The 14098-nt window shown below is 53.8% G+C and overlaps 1 protein-coding gene across 3 annotated transcripts; it reads left to right on the top strand.

Moving 5' to 3' along the window:
• Window positions 1-1033: 1033 nt before the first annotated feature.
• On the top strand, window positions 1034-13233 carry RHBG (Rh family B glycoprotein). Of its 3 annotated transcripts, XM_055402572.2 has the most exons (10): window positions 1034-1274; window positions 6604-6790; window positions 7250-7400; window positions 7516-7663; window positions 10067-10233; window positions 10511-10648; window positions 10765-10898; window positions 11446-11567; window positions 12571-12644; window positions 12831-13233. In XM_055402572.2, exons 1-10 carry the CDS (start codon window positions 1088-1090, stop codon window positions 12888-12890), a joined length of 1368 nt encoding a protein of 455 aa, XP_055258547.1. In that variant the 5' UTR covers window positions 1034-1087; the 3' UTR covers window positions 12891-13233. The 3 variants fall into 3 exon arrangements, with proteins under 3 accessions (XP_055258547.1, XP_055258548.1, XP_055258549.1); XM_055402573.2 differs by lacking the exon at window positions 11446-11567; XM_055402574.2 differs by lacking the exons at window positions 11446-11567; window positions 12571-12644.
• The last annotated feature ends 865 nt before the right edge of the window (window positions 13234-14098 follow it).

Genomic DNA, 14098 nt, shown 5'->3' on the forward strand with positions numbered 1-14098 from the left:
ACAGTCTCTTTGATTCCTGGGTCACACATTTACCACAGTGGCAATTCAATTCCCTCCTAAATGTCTCTCTCCTAACCGGACAGTGGCTCCTGGAGGGAGGGGTGATCTGGCTCATCTCCAAAGCATGGCTCACAGTAAGTGCTGGGTTAACAGCTCTCTCCTGGTTGTTTGTTACCAGGACCCCAGTGGATACAAATCCTGCTTGTGTAACAAGGGGCTCTTGACTCTCAACTGAGAAGACCTTCCTACCACCTATCTTCCCGTCTTTCCAGCTGCTGGGGGCAGCCCAGAACCTCTCATATCACACTGGGCGTTCAGGGAACCCAGGTTTCAGTGGGCCCCTGCCCAGCCTGCTCCCAGGTTCAGCCTTCTGTCCTAAGTGTGGTGGGGTGTAGATGCGAGGAGGTTTGGGAGTTGGGTAAGGAACTCAACTGTCCAGACTCAGGCCTCCCCGGCCACGTTAATCATCAGTGCCTGCGGAGCCAGCTCTTTATCCCTGTTCTCCGCTGGTTTTTCCGCTGGGGAAAAGACTGAGTAACACTTCAACCCTCTCTTGTATCAACCCTGGAGGGGTCCAGTGGGAGAAGTCTGAGCCCATCAAGGTCGCTTATTCTTTGGGAAACACTCTCTAAACTAACATCATGTTTGAGGGGGCGGGTGGGGCGGGTGCCCTCTCTCCACCCGCTCCGGTCCCGCAGCTGGGCCGGAGCACGGCAGGGCAGGGCAGGGGGAGCCTTTCCAGGGTTATTTCCAAGGATCTGTCCCAACAGGAACGGCATCAGGGTCAGCTGGGCCAAAGGAAAGAGGACTTGGGGCTCCGAACGCCCCACCCTCTCCCACCCCCTCGCCCCGCCTCACGCCTGGGGCCCAGGCCCTCGCCTTCCCCGCGACGCCCCGCTTCCTGGAACCGGGACGTGGAACTGAGGGCGGGTGAGAAGGCTCCGGCGAGCCTCCGCGCGGTGGGCGGGGCCAGCTCAGTGGGCGGGGCCTGGCTCGGGGACCTGCCCGCCCCGCCCGCCCCGGGAGTGTCCGCTCGCGCCAAGCGCCTGGAGCCGCAGCCGGGTCTGAGACTCGCAGCCTCTGTCTCATGGCCTGGTCTCCCCGTCGCTCGGCGGGCCGGCGACTGCAGCTGCCCCTGCTGTGCCTCCTCCTCCAGGGCGCCACCGCCATCCTCTTTGCGGTCTTTGTCCGCTACAACCGTGAAACCGACGCTGCCCTCTGGCACTGGGGCAACCACAGTAACGCGGACAATGAATTTTACTTTCGCTACCCAAGTGAGTGCGGGTGAGGGCGCGCGGGAGCTCAGGACCCTTAGTTTCCCTGGCGTCTTGGAAGGGAGTACTTGGGAGGGATTCCAGATCTACCCCTAGGTGGGCAGTCCTCTTGCTTTGAGATGAAGGTGCTCCAGATTTATAATATCCTTTCACTGCCACGTTCCAGGTATCATGCCAAGAGCGGCACGTGCATTTTCTCCTTTAGTCTGTGAAGTAGACAAGATGGGGAAACTGAGCTAAGAAAGGTTAGGTGGCTGGTTCAGGGTCTTGCTGTTAGTACTGAGCAAGCTGGGATTTGAACCCAAATCTGAAGCTCCAGCTTTACCTACTCTCTTGTTGGACTAGCTGGGCTTTGCCTAAAGACTGTCTTTTCTCAGGCCTCCACCCTGAACACAAGGAGAAAAAAAAATCCTCTGAGCAGGGGAGGTAGGGGGTGGGGTGCTGGAGACAGTGATGCAGCTAATAGCTGTGAAGTCAGCCAAGGCTAGTGGACTCAGACATTTCTTCCCCAGTCCCCCAAAGCTGGTTCTTCCAGAGTCAGAGAAAAAATGATGTAAGTAGCCACCAGCCAATCACAGAGTAGCTGCCCCACAGTCCTGAGGAGGAGGCAAGGCAGGGTCATTAACCCATTTCACAGTGAAGGAAGCTGAGGCTCAAAGGGGCTGTGATTTATTCAGGATCACCTAGTATGTGAGTGACAGATCTGGAACTAGGACTTGGTCATCCTAAGCTCCTAGCACCGCAGCTCACCTGCCTGCTAACAAGGCCCAGGAAGGAAAAGTTTAAGCCCCTGCTTCGTGTTGAGGACAGAGCCTCTCCCTCAAGGTTGGGGTACCAGCCTTGTGACTCAGGCCCTGGACAGGAAGGACCAAGGGCACCAAATCTCCCAGGGCTTGTTACAAATGTTTGAGCAGGTCTCTAAGCCTCAGTTTTCCCCATCTGAGCAATGAGAAGAAAGGTGCCTCCATTTGAAAGATATACATTCAAACAAAGCCCAGAATGTGGGTGTCTCCCATAAAAATCCCAGCTTTTATTACCTTACTTTCTGTGTGCAGAGCTGGTGGCAGCTGTCCTCACCTGACTCTCTTCCAGCCCCAACCCCAACAGAATGAAGCTTACAGTGCTGAGGATCAAGAGGGTGAAATGGAGGCTTGGTTTTGTTCAGTTGCTCCATCGTGTCCAACTCTTTATGACCCATGGAACACAGCACGCCAGGCTCCCCTGTCCTTCACCATCTCCTGGAGTTTGCTCAAATTCATGTCCTTTGAGTCGGTGATGCCATCTAACCATCTTATCCTCTGATGTCCCCTTTTCCTCCTGCCCTCAATCTTTTCCAGCATCAGGGTCTTTTCCAGTGAATCAGCTCTTTGCATCAGGTGGCCAAAGTATTGGTGGAGGCTTGGGCCTAGGCAGAGGGGGCTACAACTCCGCCTTCCTCACATTTCACCCCAATTTTGGCTGCATAAGTGAGCCACGGATGCTGAAATCAAAGCCACAGAGCTGGGATGGCATGCTCTTGGAGTCATGCATTTGTCCAGAGAGATGGGGAGTTGGAGGGGGAACAGTCCGTGGACTGAGAGTGGTAAGCTCTTGCTCTAGAGTCTGACCTGGCTGCCTGTCATAACCCCTATTTGCTTCTCCCATGGGCCTCAATCAAGGCTTCCAAGTCCTGCTTGCTTCAAAGGCCTCCCTGACCTTCCTTGTCCCTCCGTTGCATGATAAACTCCCCTGAAGGTACAGCTTTCTGTCCCTGGATTGCAGTAAGAGGAATAGCAGTAGGAATCCTACCTCTTTCTGCACTAGGTTTTTAGCCCTGTGGACTTGGGACCTTGGGGATGGGTTGGAAAGGAGGGAGGTGTGAGGTCCCTGGAGCCTGGGGCTTTGATGCGCCGAGTCTTCACCTGTCCCTGTGTCCAGGAGAAGTGGTCAGGGCCAGAGGGTGGTGTGGCCACTGCCCTTTGATTTGGGAGATGAAAGGGAGTTTTGCCGCTGTTAAGCAGTGGGACTAGCCAACGCCAAGGGCATGGCTGCTCTGAGTGCCTGCCTGTTATCGCTACAGGAAGGGCCTTCAGAGCCCAGCTGGCTCACTCCTCTCAGGTGGAGAGAGAACCAGAGCGATACTGCGACTGCGCCAGATGACACAGCGAGTCAGCCCACCTAGAGCCCGGTCTCGACTCCCCATCTTCAGCATTGCCCCCACATTCCAAACCTTCTAATCCATGAGATAAGTCATGGAAAAGAAGAGGGGGGAAAGACTAGGGGGAAAGTCTAAGCATGCAGGAGACACAGAAGCAAAGATGAGAAAGGGTTCTAAGAAAAAACATGGACAGGTCCTTTTTTGTCTGTCTCTGAGACCTTACTTGCAAGAAGAGGGATTTAGGACAGATGGAAACAGGATCTTCCTGAAGTGGGGGTAGGGGTGTGTGTGACTGGGACCAGAGTGGTTTGTGACTCTTCTAGGAGAATACAGCCCGATCTGCCCTCTTAAAGGCAGGTGAAGGTAGAGTGGTGGGGAAAGATAGCCTCCCCAGCTCATCACTCCCTTTTTCCTGCTTCTCATATTTTATATCCCCACTTTACAGATGAGGAAACTGAGGCTTAGAGAGGTTAAATGACTTGTCCAAGGTCACACAGTGAGAAATGTAGGGATGTGTGTGTGTGTGCGTGCGTGTGTGTGCGTGCGTGTGTGTGCGTGCGTGCGTGTGCTGGAATTTAAAGCCAGCTCTGTGAGATGCTAAAGCCCCAGCTGTCGCTGTTCCCGTGTCCCACAGTCTGACCTTGTTCAGGAATCGCCTGGTGGGGTTGGGGAGAGGCAGTAAGGGAAGCAGGGAGGGTGATAGGTGGCCCTGGGGGGCTCTTACCTTCTCTCCAGCCAAAGGTGCATGGGTTTGGAGGGGTTGGGGATGCCCATGCTGCTGGACCCAGGGATCCCCTGAAGGGAATGTTGGTATCTATCCCCCTGCCTCCAGCTGGAATAGCCCCTTACCCTCCGCAGCCCACAGAGAATGTCTGGAACACTCCATGGAATTGAATGAATAAAGGAGATTTCTTGGTGTTTAGATTCCAGGTGAAAAGCCACCGGTTTGAGTTTTGATTCCAAACAAACCCCAGGTGGGAGATGTAAATGTTATTGCCATTCAAGGCAAGTTCTGGAGCGGTTTGGGCACGGAGCCCTGTGACCCAGCCCCTTTTGTTGTCTTGCTGTTCTTGGGCAAAAGAAAAGACATGGCATCCCCTTTACTGTTTGCACAAGGAGAAAACAAGTCAGATGGTGAGGCTGAAAGAACTAAGGCTGCATAATGAGATCTAAACAATCCCTCTCCTTTTCTGTTGGGTTTTAAGATCTGAGAGGGAAGAGAGACCTGGGTGACTTGAGGAGTGGGCAGGGCTGGAGAAGTGACACAGTGGTGGGGACATCTAATGAGGCCAGTGGACCTCCAGACCTTCACCCCCTTGGCCGTAGGGGCTGCATGTACCCAACCCTCTGCAGGGGCTGGCAAACTCCTTTCCTATCAGCCCATACTTAGCACACACACACACAAATTTGCTTCTCTCAAAGTTATTGATTGCATTCTAAAGTTCAGAAGTACGTATTTGGCTTGTTGACGGTTCTTATTTATTTGTTTGGCTGTGCTGGGTCTTAGATGTGGCCGTCAGGATCTTTAGTAGTCACATGTGGGATCTAGTTCCCCAACCAGGGATTGAACCCAGGCCATCTGCATTGGGAGCAGAGAGTCTTAGCTGCTGGACCACCAGGGAAATCCCTTGTTGTTGCTTCTTTACCTTTAAACAAAAAAGGTGATTGTGATTTTTTTTTCTTTGTGATCTGCCTCTTTCTACTTGAATTCATTTACAACAAAAACATGTGAATAAGAAAAGAAAAGCAGAGAAGAACACAAATAATGAACACTGTGAAGGCCTATAGCTGATATAGTTGAAATTCCAATGTAGCTTTGAGCTACAGGCAGCCAAGAAAAAGGGGAAATATGGACAGTTACATGTTCTCATCAGAATAAAGGAAGCCTCACATACGTGATTCTTTGATTCCTTTGATGTCTGCTTTCCAGCGACAGCTGCATTCCCAGAGTCTGATGCATGACTGCTTAGGTTTGTTTGTTTGTTTGTTTTTAGTTCTATGACTTCTTAGTAAACATCTAACAAATGAGAGAAGGAAAGCAGATCCTTAGGGAAGACGGCGCGTCCTAGTACTAAGTTCCAGGAGAAGTTTCCCACCCGGATCTAGGAAAGGAGAGTTTAGGGTCACGGTTGGCTGACCCTGTTTCTCAATAAGTTATTTGCAACAGATGCAATAATGCACTCAAATGTTCTTCTAGTGTTTCTCAATTAAAGCACAGCATTACTGACACATAGACCCAAGGCAAAGGAAACAGGGCAAGAGGCACTGGCTGAGCAGCGCCCGAGGTTGTGTTTCTAGCCCTATTTACACGCAGATGGTGGGAGGGGCACAAAACAAAATAATACAAAGCAAATTGTTGTATGCGTCTCCTTTTCAAGATGGCTGTTTATTATTTTAGATTTTTGTACACAGAATGGAAAGCAAACAGAAAAGACCCCAAGTGTCCCTCCCCAGAAACCCCACTGACACAAAAAATTCAAGTGATTCATCTATAAAATTAAGGTATCCAAAGTATACCTTAAAGAAGCAAACTAAAGGGTAAAATCTTCCTTCCCATAAGTGGCCATATTGTAAATCTCCAGGGAGCATTACTTGCACCAGAGTTGTGCGGCTCAGCAGCCCTCCCCCTCCCTTCAATTCCTTTTTTCCCCGAGATAACCTTTTAACAAAGTTATTAAAGTTATTTTATACAGTTCTACAAAGTTAACAGTTATTTTATCAATTAATTTGTAATATTTAAAACCCTTAAATTGGAGAGGCATAGATTCTGAAGTATGAGGAATGGAGGTTAGACATCAAGATGAACTTCCAGCACAAAGACCAGAACGGGAAGAGAATTTCCATCACAGAGGGCAGGGGCTACTGCAGGAAACCGCACAGGAAAGGTGGGGCTTTTCACCGGTCATAATGACCCAGGGATTGGGCAGTTGAGTGGGGTAGAGAAGACAGCAGAAGGCTCTACTCTCTTGCTCTGACCTGGGGACAACAGGGATGGTGGGGGTCCCACTGCTCCAAGCTGGGCAGCTCTGCACCAGTGAGCCAGGCTGGGAGGCCTGGCCACGCCTTGGGGGATTTTATAGGCTTGGCTCCAGCCTCAAGGCTGCACTGGCTGGTGAGAGCTGGGGGGTGCGGCAGGATGGCTGATTGGTAGATGGGTGGTGGCCTGAGTAGTCCCAAATGCCCCCCTCGCAGGCTTCCAGGATGTGCATGCCATGATCTTCGTGGGTTTCGGCTTCCTCATGGCCTTCCTGCAGCGCTACGGCTTCGGCAGCGTGGGCTTCACCTTTCTCTTGGCTGCCTTTGCCCTGCAGTGGTCCACGCTCATCCAGGGCTTCTTCCACTCCTTCCGTGGTGGCTACATCCTTGTCGGCGTGGAGAGGTGGGCAGCAGTGGCCTCCCTGGCTCCCCTAGGTCTATCTGGGAGGCCCCTGCCCAAGGGACCCAGCTCAAGCCTAGTCTTCCAAGTCTGCTCCCTGACCGAGGTTTTTGACCTATCAGTCGATTTCTTTTCGGCACCCTGCCTGTTCTTGTTGCCTGATTTCTTCTCCCATCCCTGACCCACACCTCCTGTTAGGCCCCTTATTACTCACGAGCTGTTGGGAGGATAGATAGCCTCATGGAAAAGGGCAATGCTCCCTGTTGATTCAAAATCTGGTTCTTCCTCTTGTCCTGGGCTTTGTTTGCCAAATCCCAGAATCTCCACAAAAAAAGAGAGGTGATCCCTTCCCACCTCCCAGGGAGGAATTTAGCCTGGTGCGTTCATTGCCCTGCCCCCCCCCCCTGCCCCGGACTGCCCTTGTTTCCAGCCCCCCTTACCCTCCCCTTCCCAACCCCCCAGCATGATCAATGCTGACTTCTGTGCTGGGGCTGTGCTTATCTCCTTTGGGGCCATACTGGGCAAGACTGGGCCGGTTCAGCTGCTGCTCATGGCCCTGCTGGAGGTGGTGCTGTTTGGCCTCAACGAGTTTGTCCTCCTTAGTCTCCTGGAGGTGAGTTTGGATGGGGATGGGGTGAGGAGTGGGTATGGCCAGGCCCTGAGTAGGGAAGGCATGGCGTAGGAGTGGGGCAAGGGGCTGCCCCTCCACCTCAGCCCCACCTCCCCAGGTGAAGGATGCAGGAGGCTCCATGACTATCCACACTTTTGGTGCTTACTTCGGGCTGATCCTCTCCCGGGTCCTCTATAGGCCCCAACTGGAGAAGAGCAAGCATCGCCAGAGCTCCATCTACCATTCGGACCTCTTTGCCATGATTGGTGAGGCCTCCCGAGGTGTGGTGGGTAAGGGGCCAGTTCATATCCAGGCCTGGTCTTGGGGTGCCACCTATAAGTCTTGGGGTTCTGGCAGGGAACTCCCTTCCAACTCGGACTTCCAACTCTTCCATCAGAGCCTGGGGACCCTTGCTTATCATTTTTGGTAGTTTTATGACAGGTTCTTAGAACTCAGAGCTCATGGATCTCAGGGCTCCATCCCAGAAAATGTTCATGAAGGTGTTAGTCGTTCAGTCTTGTCCAACTCTTTGTGACCCTGTGGACTGTAGCCCGCCAGGCTCCTTTGTCCATGGGATTCTTCAGGCAGGAATACTAGAGTGGGTTGCCCTACCCTCTTCCAGGGGATCTTCCTGACCCAGGGATCGAACCCAGGTCTCCTGCATTGCAGGTGGATTCTTTACTGTCTGAGCCACCAGGGAAGCCTGAGATCCATCCCAGGGGCCTTTCTAAATCCAAGTCTGATGGTACCTATCTCTGTTTAAAGGCCTTCAGGGCCCCCCCTACCCACAGTTAAATACCAGACTCCTCAGTTAGGCATGCTGGCCCCTGCACTAATTTGCTCCCATTCCCCTCCCCACTCCCCACCCCTTTCTCCCCCTCTCTCCAGCCAGACTCAGCTTCTCCCCATCCCTAACCTCTGGGCCTTTTCCCTTGGTGCTGCCTCCCACCTCCTGAGGACACTTCCTCCCAGCAGATTTCCTGGAAGCCCTGGCACACTCAGGAGAGGAGGAGAGGTCACAGGTCACCCCTGGGAGGAGTAGGGTCTGACCTGCAAGCACCCTCATCACCACTATTTCTTCTAAGCCTGTACCTCTGCTCCTCTCCATTCACTGATGAGTCAGGAAAGGAAATTGGTATTTTACCTTTTTGAAGGTAGTGTTGCGTAGTTACTGAAGTGCCCATTCTTACATTAAAAAGAGACTTGCCTTGTGTTTCTTGCTCACATCTGGGTGTGTTGTGAAACAGAGCACATGAAACCTTAGGTCAACTGAGGCCTCCTTGCCCTTTGATAAGTTTGGTTTGAAGTTCAAAGGCCTCCCGAAGATTTATGTGCTTCCCTGGGAGGCTTCCATTCTCAGATTTCCTCTGCCTCCCAGCTCCTGCTGGACAGGAAAATGGGTCTCTTCCTTGATTCTTCCCAAAACTCTTCTCAGAAGACACATGTGTATGTGTGGCACATTTTACTGTAGACTGCGGAGGTGCAGAAGTCCCATCGCAACCCAAGGACCACTCGGGACTAAGGGGCAGTCCCTCAAGCCCCTTCGCCATGCTGGCCCTACCCCACAGGGTCCCCAGGCCCCTCCTCCCTTGCCTCCCACCTCTCCCTCCAGGACTGACCTGGGAAGCTCACAGGGCAGCAGGGCCTATGGAGCTCCCAGTCCCTGCCCTAGATGACCAGGCCCAACCCATCAGTGCTCAGGACAGGGCCCACCCTCTCCAGGTGGCAGTTGAGGTTATAAAACAAATGATTTTCCTGTTATGGATATCAAGTACCAGATTCGTGCCTGACATGTGGTGCCCTTTGCCTTTTTTTTTCTTTCCTTTTCTGATACTTAAACTCAACCCCGCCGTGGTTTTCAATCAAGTAACTAACTCCCTCTCATGCCAGTACCCTTCAATGGTACCAGCTAGGCCATGGAAGACACTTGAGAGTCCCTTGGACAACAAGGAGATCAAACCAGTCAATCCTAAAGGAAATCAACCCTGAATATTGGAAGGACTGAAGCTGAAGCTGCAATGCTTTGGCCACCTGATGTGAAGAGTCGACTCACTGGAAAAGACCCTGATGCTGGGAAAGATTGAAGGTGGGAGGAGAAGGGGACGACAGAGGATGAGATGGTTGGATGGCATCACCAGCTCAACGGACATGAGTTTGAGCAAGCTCCGGGACACGGTAAAGGATAGGGAGGCCTGGTGTGCTGCAGTCCACTGGGTCACAAGGAGTCGGACGCAGCTGGGCTACTGAACAACAGTGAGGCCGTGTTTGGATTTCTCTGGTGGCTCAACCGGTAAAGAATCCAGCTGCGATGCAGGAGACCTGTGTTTGATGCCTGGAAGATCTCCTGGAGGAAGGAGTAGCTATCCACTCTAGCACTCTTGCCTGAAGAATCCCTTGGACGGAGGAGCCCGGCGGGCCACAGTCCACGTGGTCGCAAAGAGCCGGACTCGACTGAGCGACTGACACTGAGGGGACAGGCCGTGGTTAGGTCCTCGGTGTGCACCATCGCACTCCGTCCTCACTTCCTGAGGTCGGTGTCACTGTCCCCACTTTACAGACGAGGAAACTGAGGCTGATGAGAGTAGGTGGCTTGACTGCAGTTACACAACTTGCACCTTGTGAGGGAGTCACTTCCTTCCTCTCATTCTGCCTGCCTGCCCACCGTTTAGGGACCGTCTTCCTGTGGATCTTCTGGCCTAGTTTCAACTCTGCGCCCACTGCCCTGGGGGACGGGCAGCATCGGACCGCTCTCAACACATACTACTCCTTGACCGCCAGCACCCTCAGCACCTTCGCCTTGTCAGCCCTTGTCGGGGGGGATGGACGGCTGGACATGGTATGGGGGAGAGGCAGAGGGATGGAGTGGGAGGCCAGGGAGAGGTCTGAGACCCTGCCAGGTTGATCCTCCAGGGGAACAGGTAAGGGCAGAGGCACAGGGGGCTACATCTACACTGGAGGCGTTGGGGTCAGAGCAGGAGACGAGCTTAGGACCATATGTGAGGTAGAGGATTAGATGGTGGAAAAGCGGCAGGTGGCACTGTGGTGGGCGGGCTTGGGGTGGGAGTGACGATCAGAAAGGGCCTCCAGAGCCTTGCTGTTCTGTGCTCCCTTAGGTCCACGTGCAGAACGCCGCGCTGGCCGGAGGGGTTGTAGTGGGGACATCAGCGGAAATGATGCTGACACCCTTTGGGGCTCTGGCAGCTGGCTTCCTGGCTGGGGCCATCTCCACACTGGGATACAAGTTCTTCACGGTACATAAGCCCCTCGGGCCCTGAGCAGGGCAGGGGGTCTTCACACCCTTCCTCTTCTCCAACAGGCCTGGGTGAGGGGGACACATGAGACTCATGATTGCTGTCCTCTCCTCCAGCCCATCCTTGAGTCCAAACTCAAGGTCCAAGATACATGTGGTGTACACAACCTCCATGGGATGCCGGGGGTCCTGGGAGCCCTCCTGGGGGTCCTTGTGGCGGGGTTGGCCACCCATGAAGCTTACGGAGATGGGTGAGTTCTCCCCACCCTCACCCCACCCCCAGTCCTCAATGGAATCATTATCCCCCTGGAACTAACTCCCTCAGTCTCTTCCTGCTTTTGTGGATCACCACCAACACAGAAAAGCTGTCTGATCTCTTTCATTCATTCATCCAGACCCTGGAAGCTGAAGAAACAGGGGAACAAGACTGGGGACTGCCTTCTTGGTCCTCGGTCAAGTGCAGCAGGAGGTCGTTGAATAATGATTTCAACACTGTCAAGGAAGAGACACTGACCCTTAGGATAGACTTTTGCACATCAGGGCTCAGGGCAGAGGGGAGGCAAAAGTGACCCTCAAACTGAGCCTCGAAAGCTGTGAGGGTGTTGCTGGCACACTGGGGATGGGAGGGTGTTCCCCTCCAATGGGCTCAATTGGAGCAAAGGCCTGGAGGTGACTCAGCCTGGCTGGCTCCCCAGGGCCCTTTCGGCTGCTGCAGAAAGCGGGGCAGGGCACTGATGCGCTGACCAGCCCTGGCTCCGAGCTCCGTCCCTGTCTCCCCTCACCCTTCTCTCCCCGCAGCCTAGAGAGTGTGTTTCCACTCATAGCCGAGGGCCAGCGCAGTGCCACATCTCAGGCCATGCACCAGCTCTTCGGGCTGTTTGTCACACTGACATTTGCCTCTGTGGGTGGGGGCCTTGGAGGTGAGTGACCTTGGCTGGGGTCGGGAGTTGGCAGGAGGGGCTCCAGGGAGGGCAGAAGACAGAGATGGGTGGCTTCTCTGGAGGAAGGGCCACTGGATCAATCCCATTCCCCTGACGTTCATTTACTCTATTGAACACCTACATCGTGCCGGGTGCAGGGCGGAGTTAGTGTTCAGGGGTAACTTCCCCCAGGTAAGGAGGACCAAGCGGGTACTTTCTCCCTTCTGGTTGCAAAGGAAGGAGGGAAGCCTGCTGACCAATTAGGGGCTGACCAATCCCTCCCCTCTGTGGCTTGCGTGTGTGCTGCTCCCTCTTCCCACAAGAGGGCAGCCCAACCTCAGGCTGAGGCCCTGAGGCCTGTGGTGCCATCTCTCGGGCTGGGGCTGGTGCTGAGGTAGGGGCCAGGAGGGAAGAGACCTGGCTGGCTCATCAATAGACTGGGGCACAAAAACCTTCCACAGAGGCAGCCTGCCCACTGATGCCAGGTCAGGCAGTCCCTCCTAATGTCTGGCCTTCAAAATTAAACATGTGCTTCGGTATCCCCATCTTCCTGCTCTCACCTTGAGATCTTATCCTTAAATAAGAGTTCATTCATTCATTTAATTACTTACTTACTCAAGAAACACTTTCTGCATCCCTCTTGGAGAGGAGCCCACAGAAAGCCTACAAGCTGTGGTTCACGACAGACTCACTATTTGATGCGTTCCCGCTGTGCACACTTTAGTATGTTACTTCTCTGAACCTTGGTCCCCTTCTCTGTAATTCAGGGATCGTATTCACCTTGCAGGGCTGCTGTGATTACTCAGGGAGGCAGTGCTTTGTCACGCATTTTGCACAGCAGAACCTAGCAGAAGTGGTGCTTGATAAATACTGCTGTGATTTGCCTGTGTCAGGCATCACACTGACCTCATGCCTCCCAGCTCCTCTGTGCTCTGTGGTACTGGGTAGCAACCTCCCCTATGGGGGCAGCAAAAAGCCTCACACTGTCCCCTACTGCCGCCAGGGCTCCTGCTGAGGCTGCCCATCCTGGACTCCCCACCAGACTCCCAGTGCTATGAGGACCAGATTTACTGGGAGGTGAGATGTCGCAGGCCCTTAGGGCCCTCTCACCCTCAAACGCCCCCTTCCCTGCCTCGCCTCCTCTGGTCCAGCCTGCCTCTTTCCTTCCTCCCCTGTTCCTGCTTCTCTGGGGTTCACCCTTAAGCTGTGGTCTCCGTCCTCTAGAGCTGACCCTTCACCTGCCCTTCCATCCCTGCCCTCCAGGTGCCTGGGGAACATGAGCATTTAGCCCAAGGATCAGAGGAAACAGAGACTCAGGCCTAACCCGCTTCCAGCCCTTGGAAGGATGCTCTGCTTTTAGAAGAGGATGACTGCCTACCGTGGGGAAGCTCCTCATTATTAGCTCCCATCACTTCTGCTGCAGGAAAGAAGACAGGAGCTCCTTTCCATAGGGAGCCTTGGGGGAGGGGTGGTGGAAGGCTGGGCAAGTGGTGGAGGAGCCAGGTGGCTATAACTGGCCATGGTGAGCAGAGAGCCTCACTCACCCCCACCCAACCCCACGCCCTACAAGTGAGGCACTCACGGGACGGCTGAGTCCCTGGGCCAGTGCCACTCAGTGACTGAAGCCCGAGTCAGGGCCTGGCTCCCCGAGGGTGATAAACACCGTGGTCACCAAGGACGCTGACTCCTTTATTTTTGTGCATGGAGAATTTGGGGAGTTTCTCGCACCATCTAACTCACAATATTAGAACCTCAGGTGAAAAAAGACCTGACTGGTGACAACATCCTGCCTCCTTGGGTCTAAGGAACTCTCCCTAGGATGCTGTCTTCTATGAGGGCAATGCCCAGACTGCGCTTACTTGCTTCCAGAGACAGGGAGCTCATTCCCCTTCAGCAAGTGTGTGTTTGTTACAAGACAGCTCAGTCTGCTAGAGAGCTCTTCCTATTCTAGAGTGAATGCCACTCTGACCCTCAACTTGGGTGGCCTCTGAACAGAATAGGAAGAGGGCCCCGGGAGGCTTAAGAGTAGCATAAGGAATTCTTTTGCCACTAACTCCTCAGAAGCTGGAAGCAGCCAGCCCCTAGGCACCAACTTAGGTACCTGTCTGGAGTCTGAGGATTGGGGACTAGGAAGGGCAATTCAGAATTGCTGTAGGGAATGGGGAAGGCAGGCCCAGGGCTTCCATCGGCCTGACACCATCAGACCACCAGAGGGCGCTCCCGTCCCAGCAGAGGAAGCTGGGACCTTCATGCTCCAGTATCTTCTACCAAGAATCGAAGTCCTTCTGCAGCCTAAAGGCCTTCCTGCCAGCTTCAGCTCTGGTCCTTACTATTGCTGCCACAAGACTTTTCTGAGCACCCAGTCCCCATCACATGTCAGGCGGTGCTAGGGCTTCCAGATCTTTCATTCGACTAGGAATCCATCCTTCCAGTAGACCAGAGCTCTTTTCCCAAACCTGAAGTGCTGGGAGCCCCTCTGCCCTCTCCTGCTGCTCCCCAGGCTTCTGACAGGAGTGAACAAGACTACAGAC

This window comes from Moschus berezovskii, chromosome 4 (assembly GCF_049115385.1).
Source record: "Moschus berezovskii isolate FMDL1 chromosome 4, NW_MosBer_1.0, whole genome shotgun sequence".
In the NCBI taxonomy this organism is placed as follows: domain Eukaryota; kingdom Metazoa; phylum Chordata; class Mammalia; order Artiodactyla; family Moschidae; genus Moschus; species Moschus berezovskii.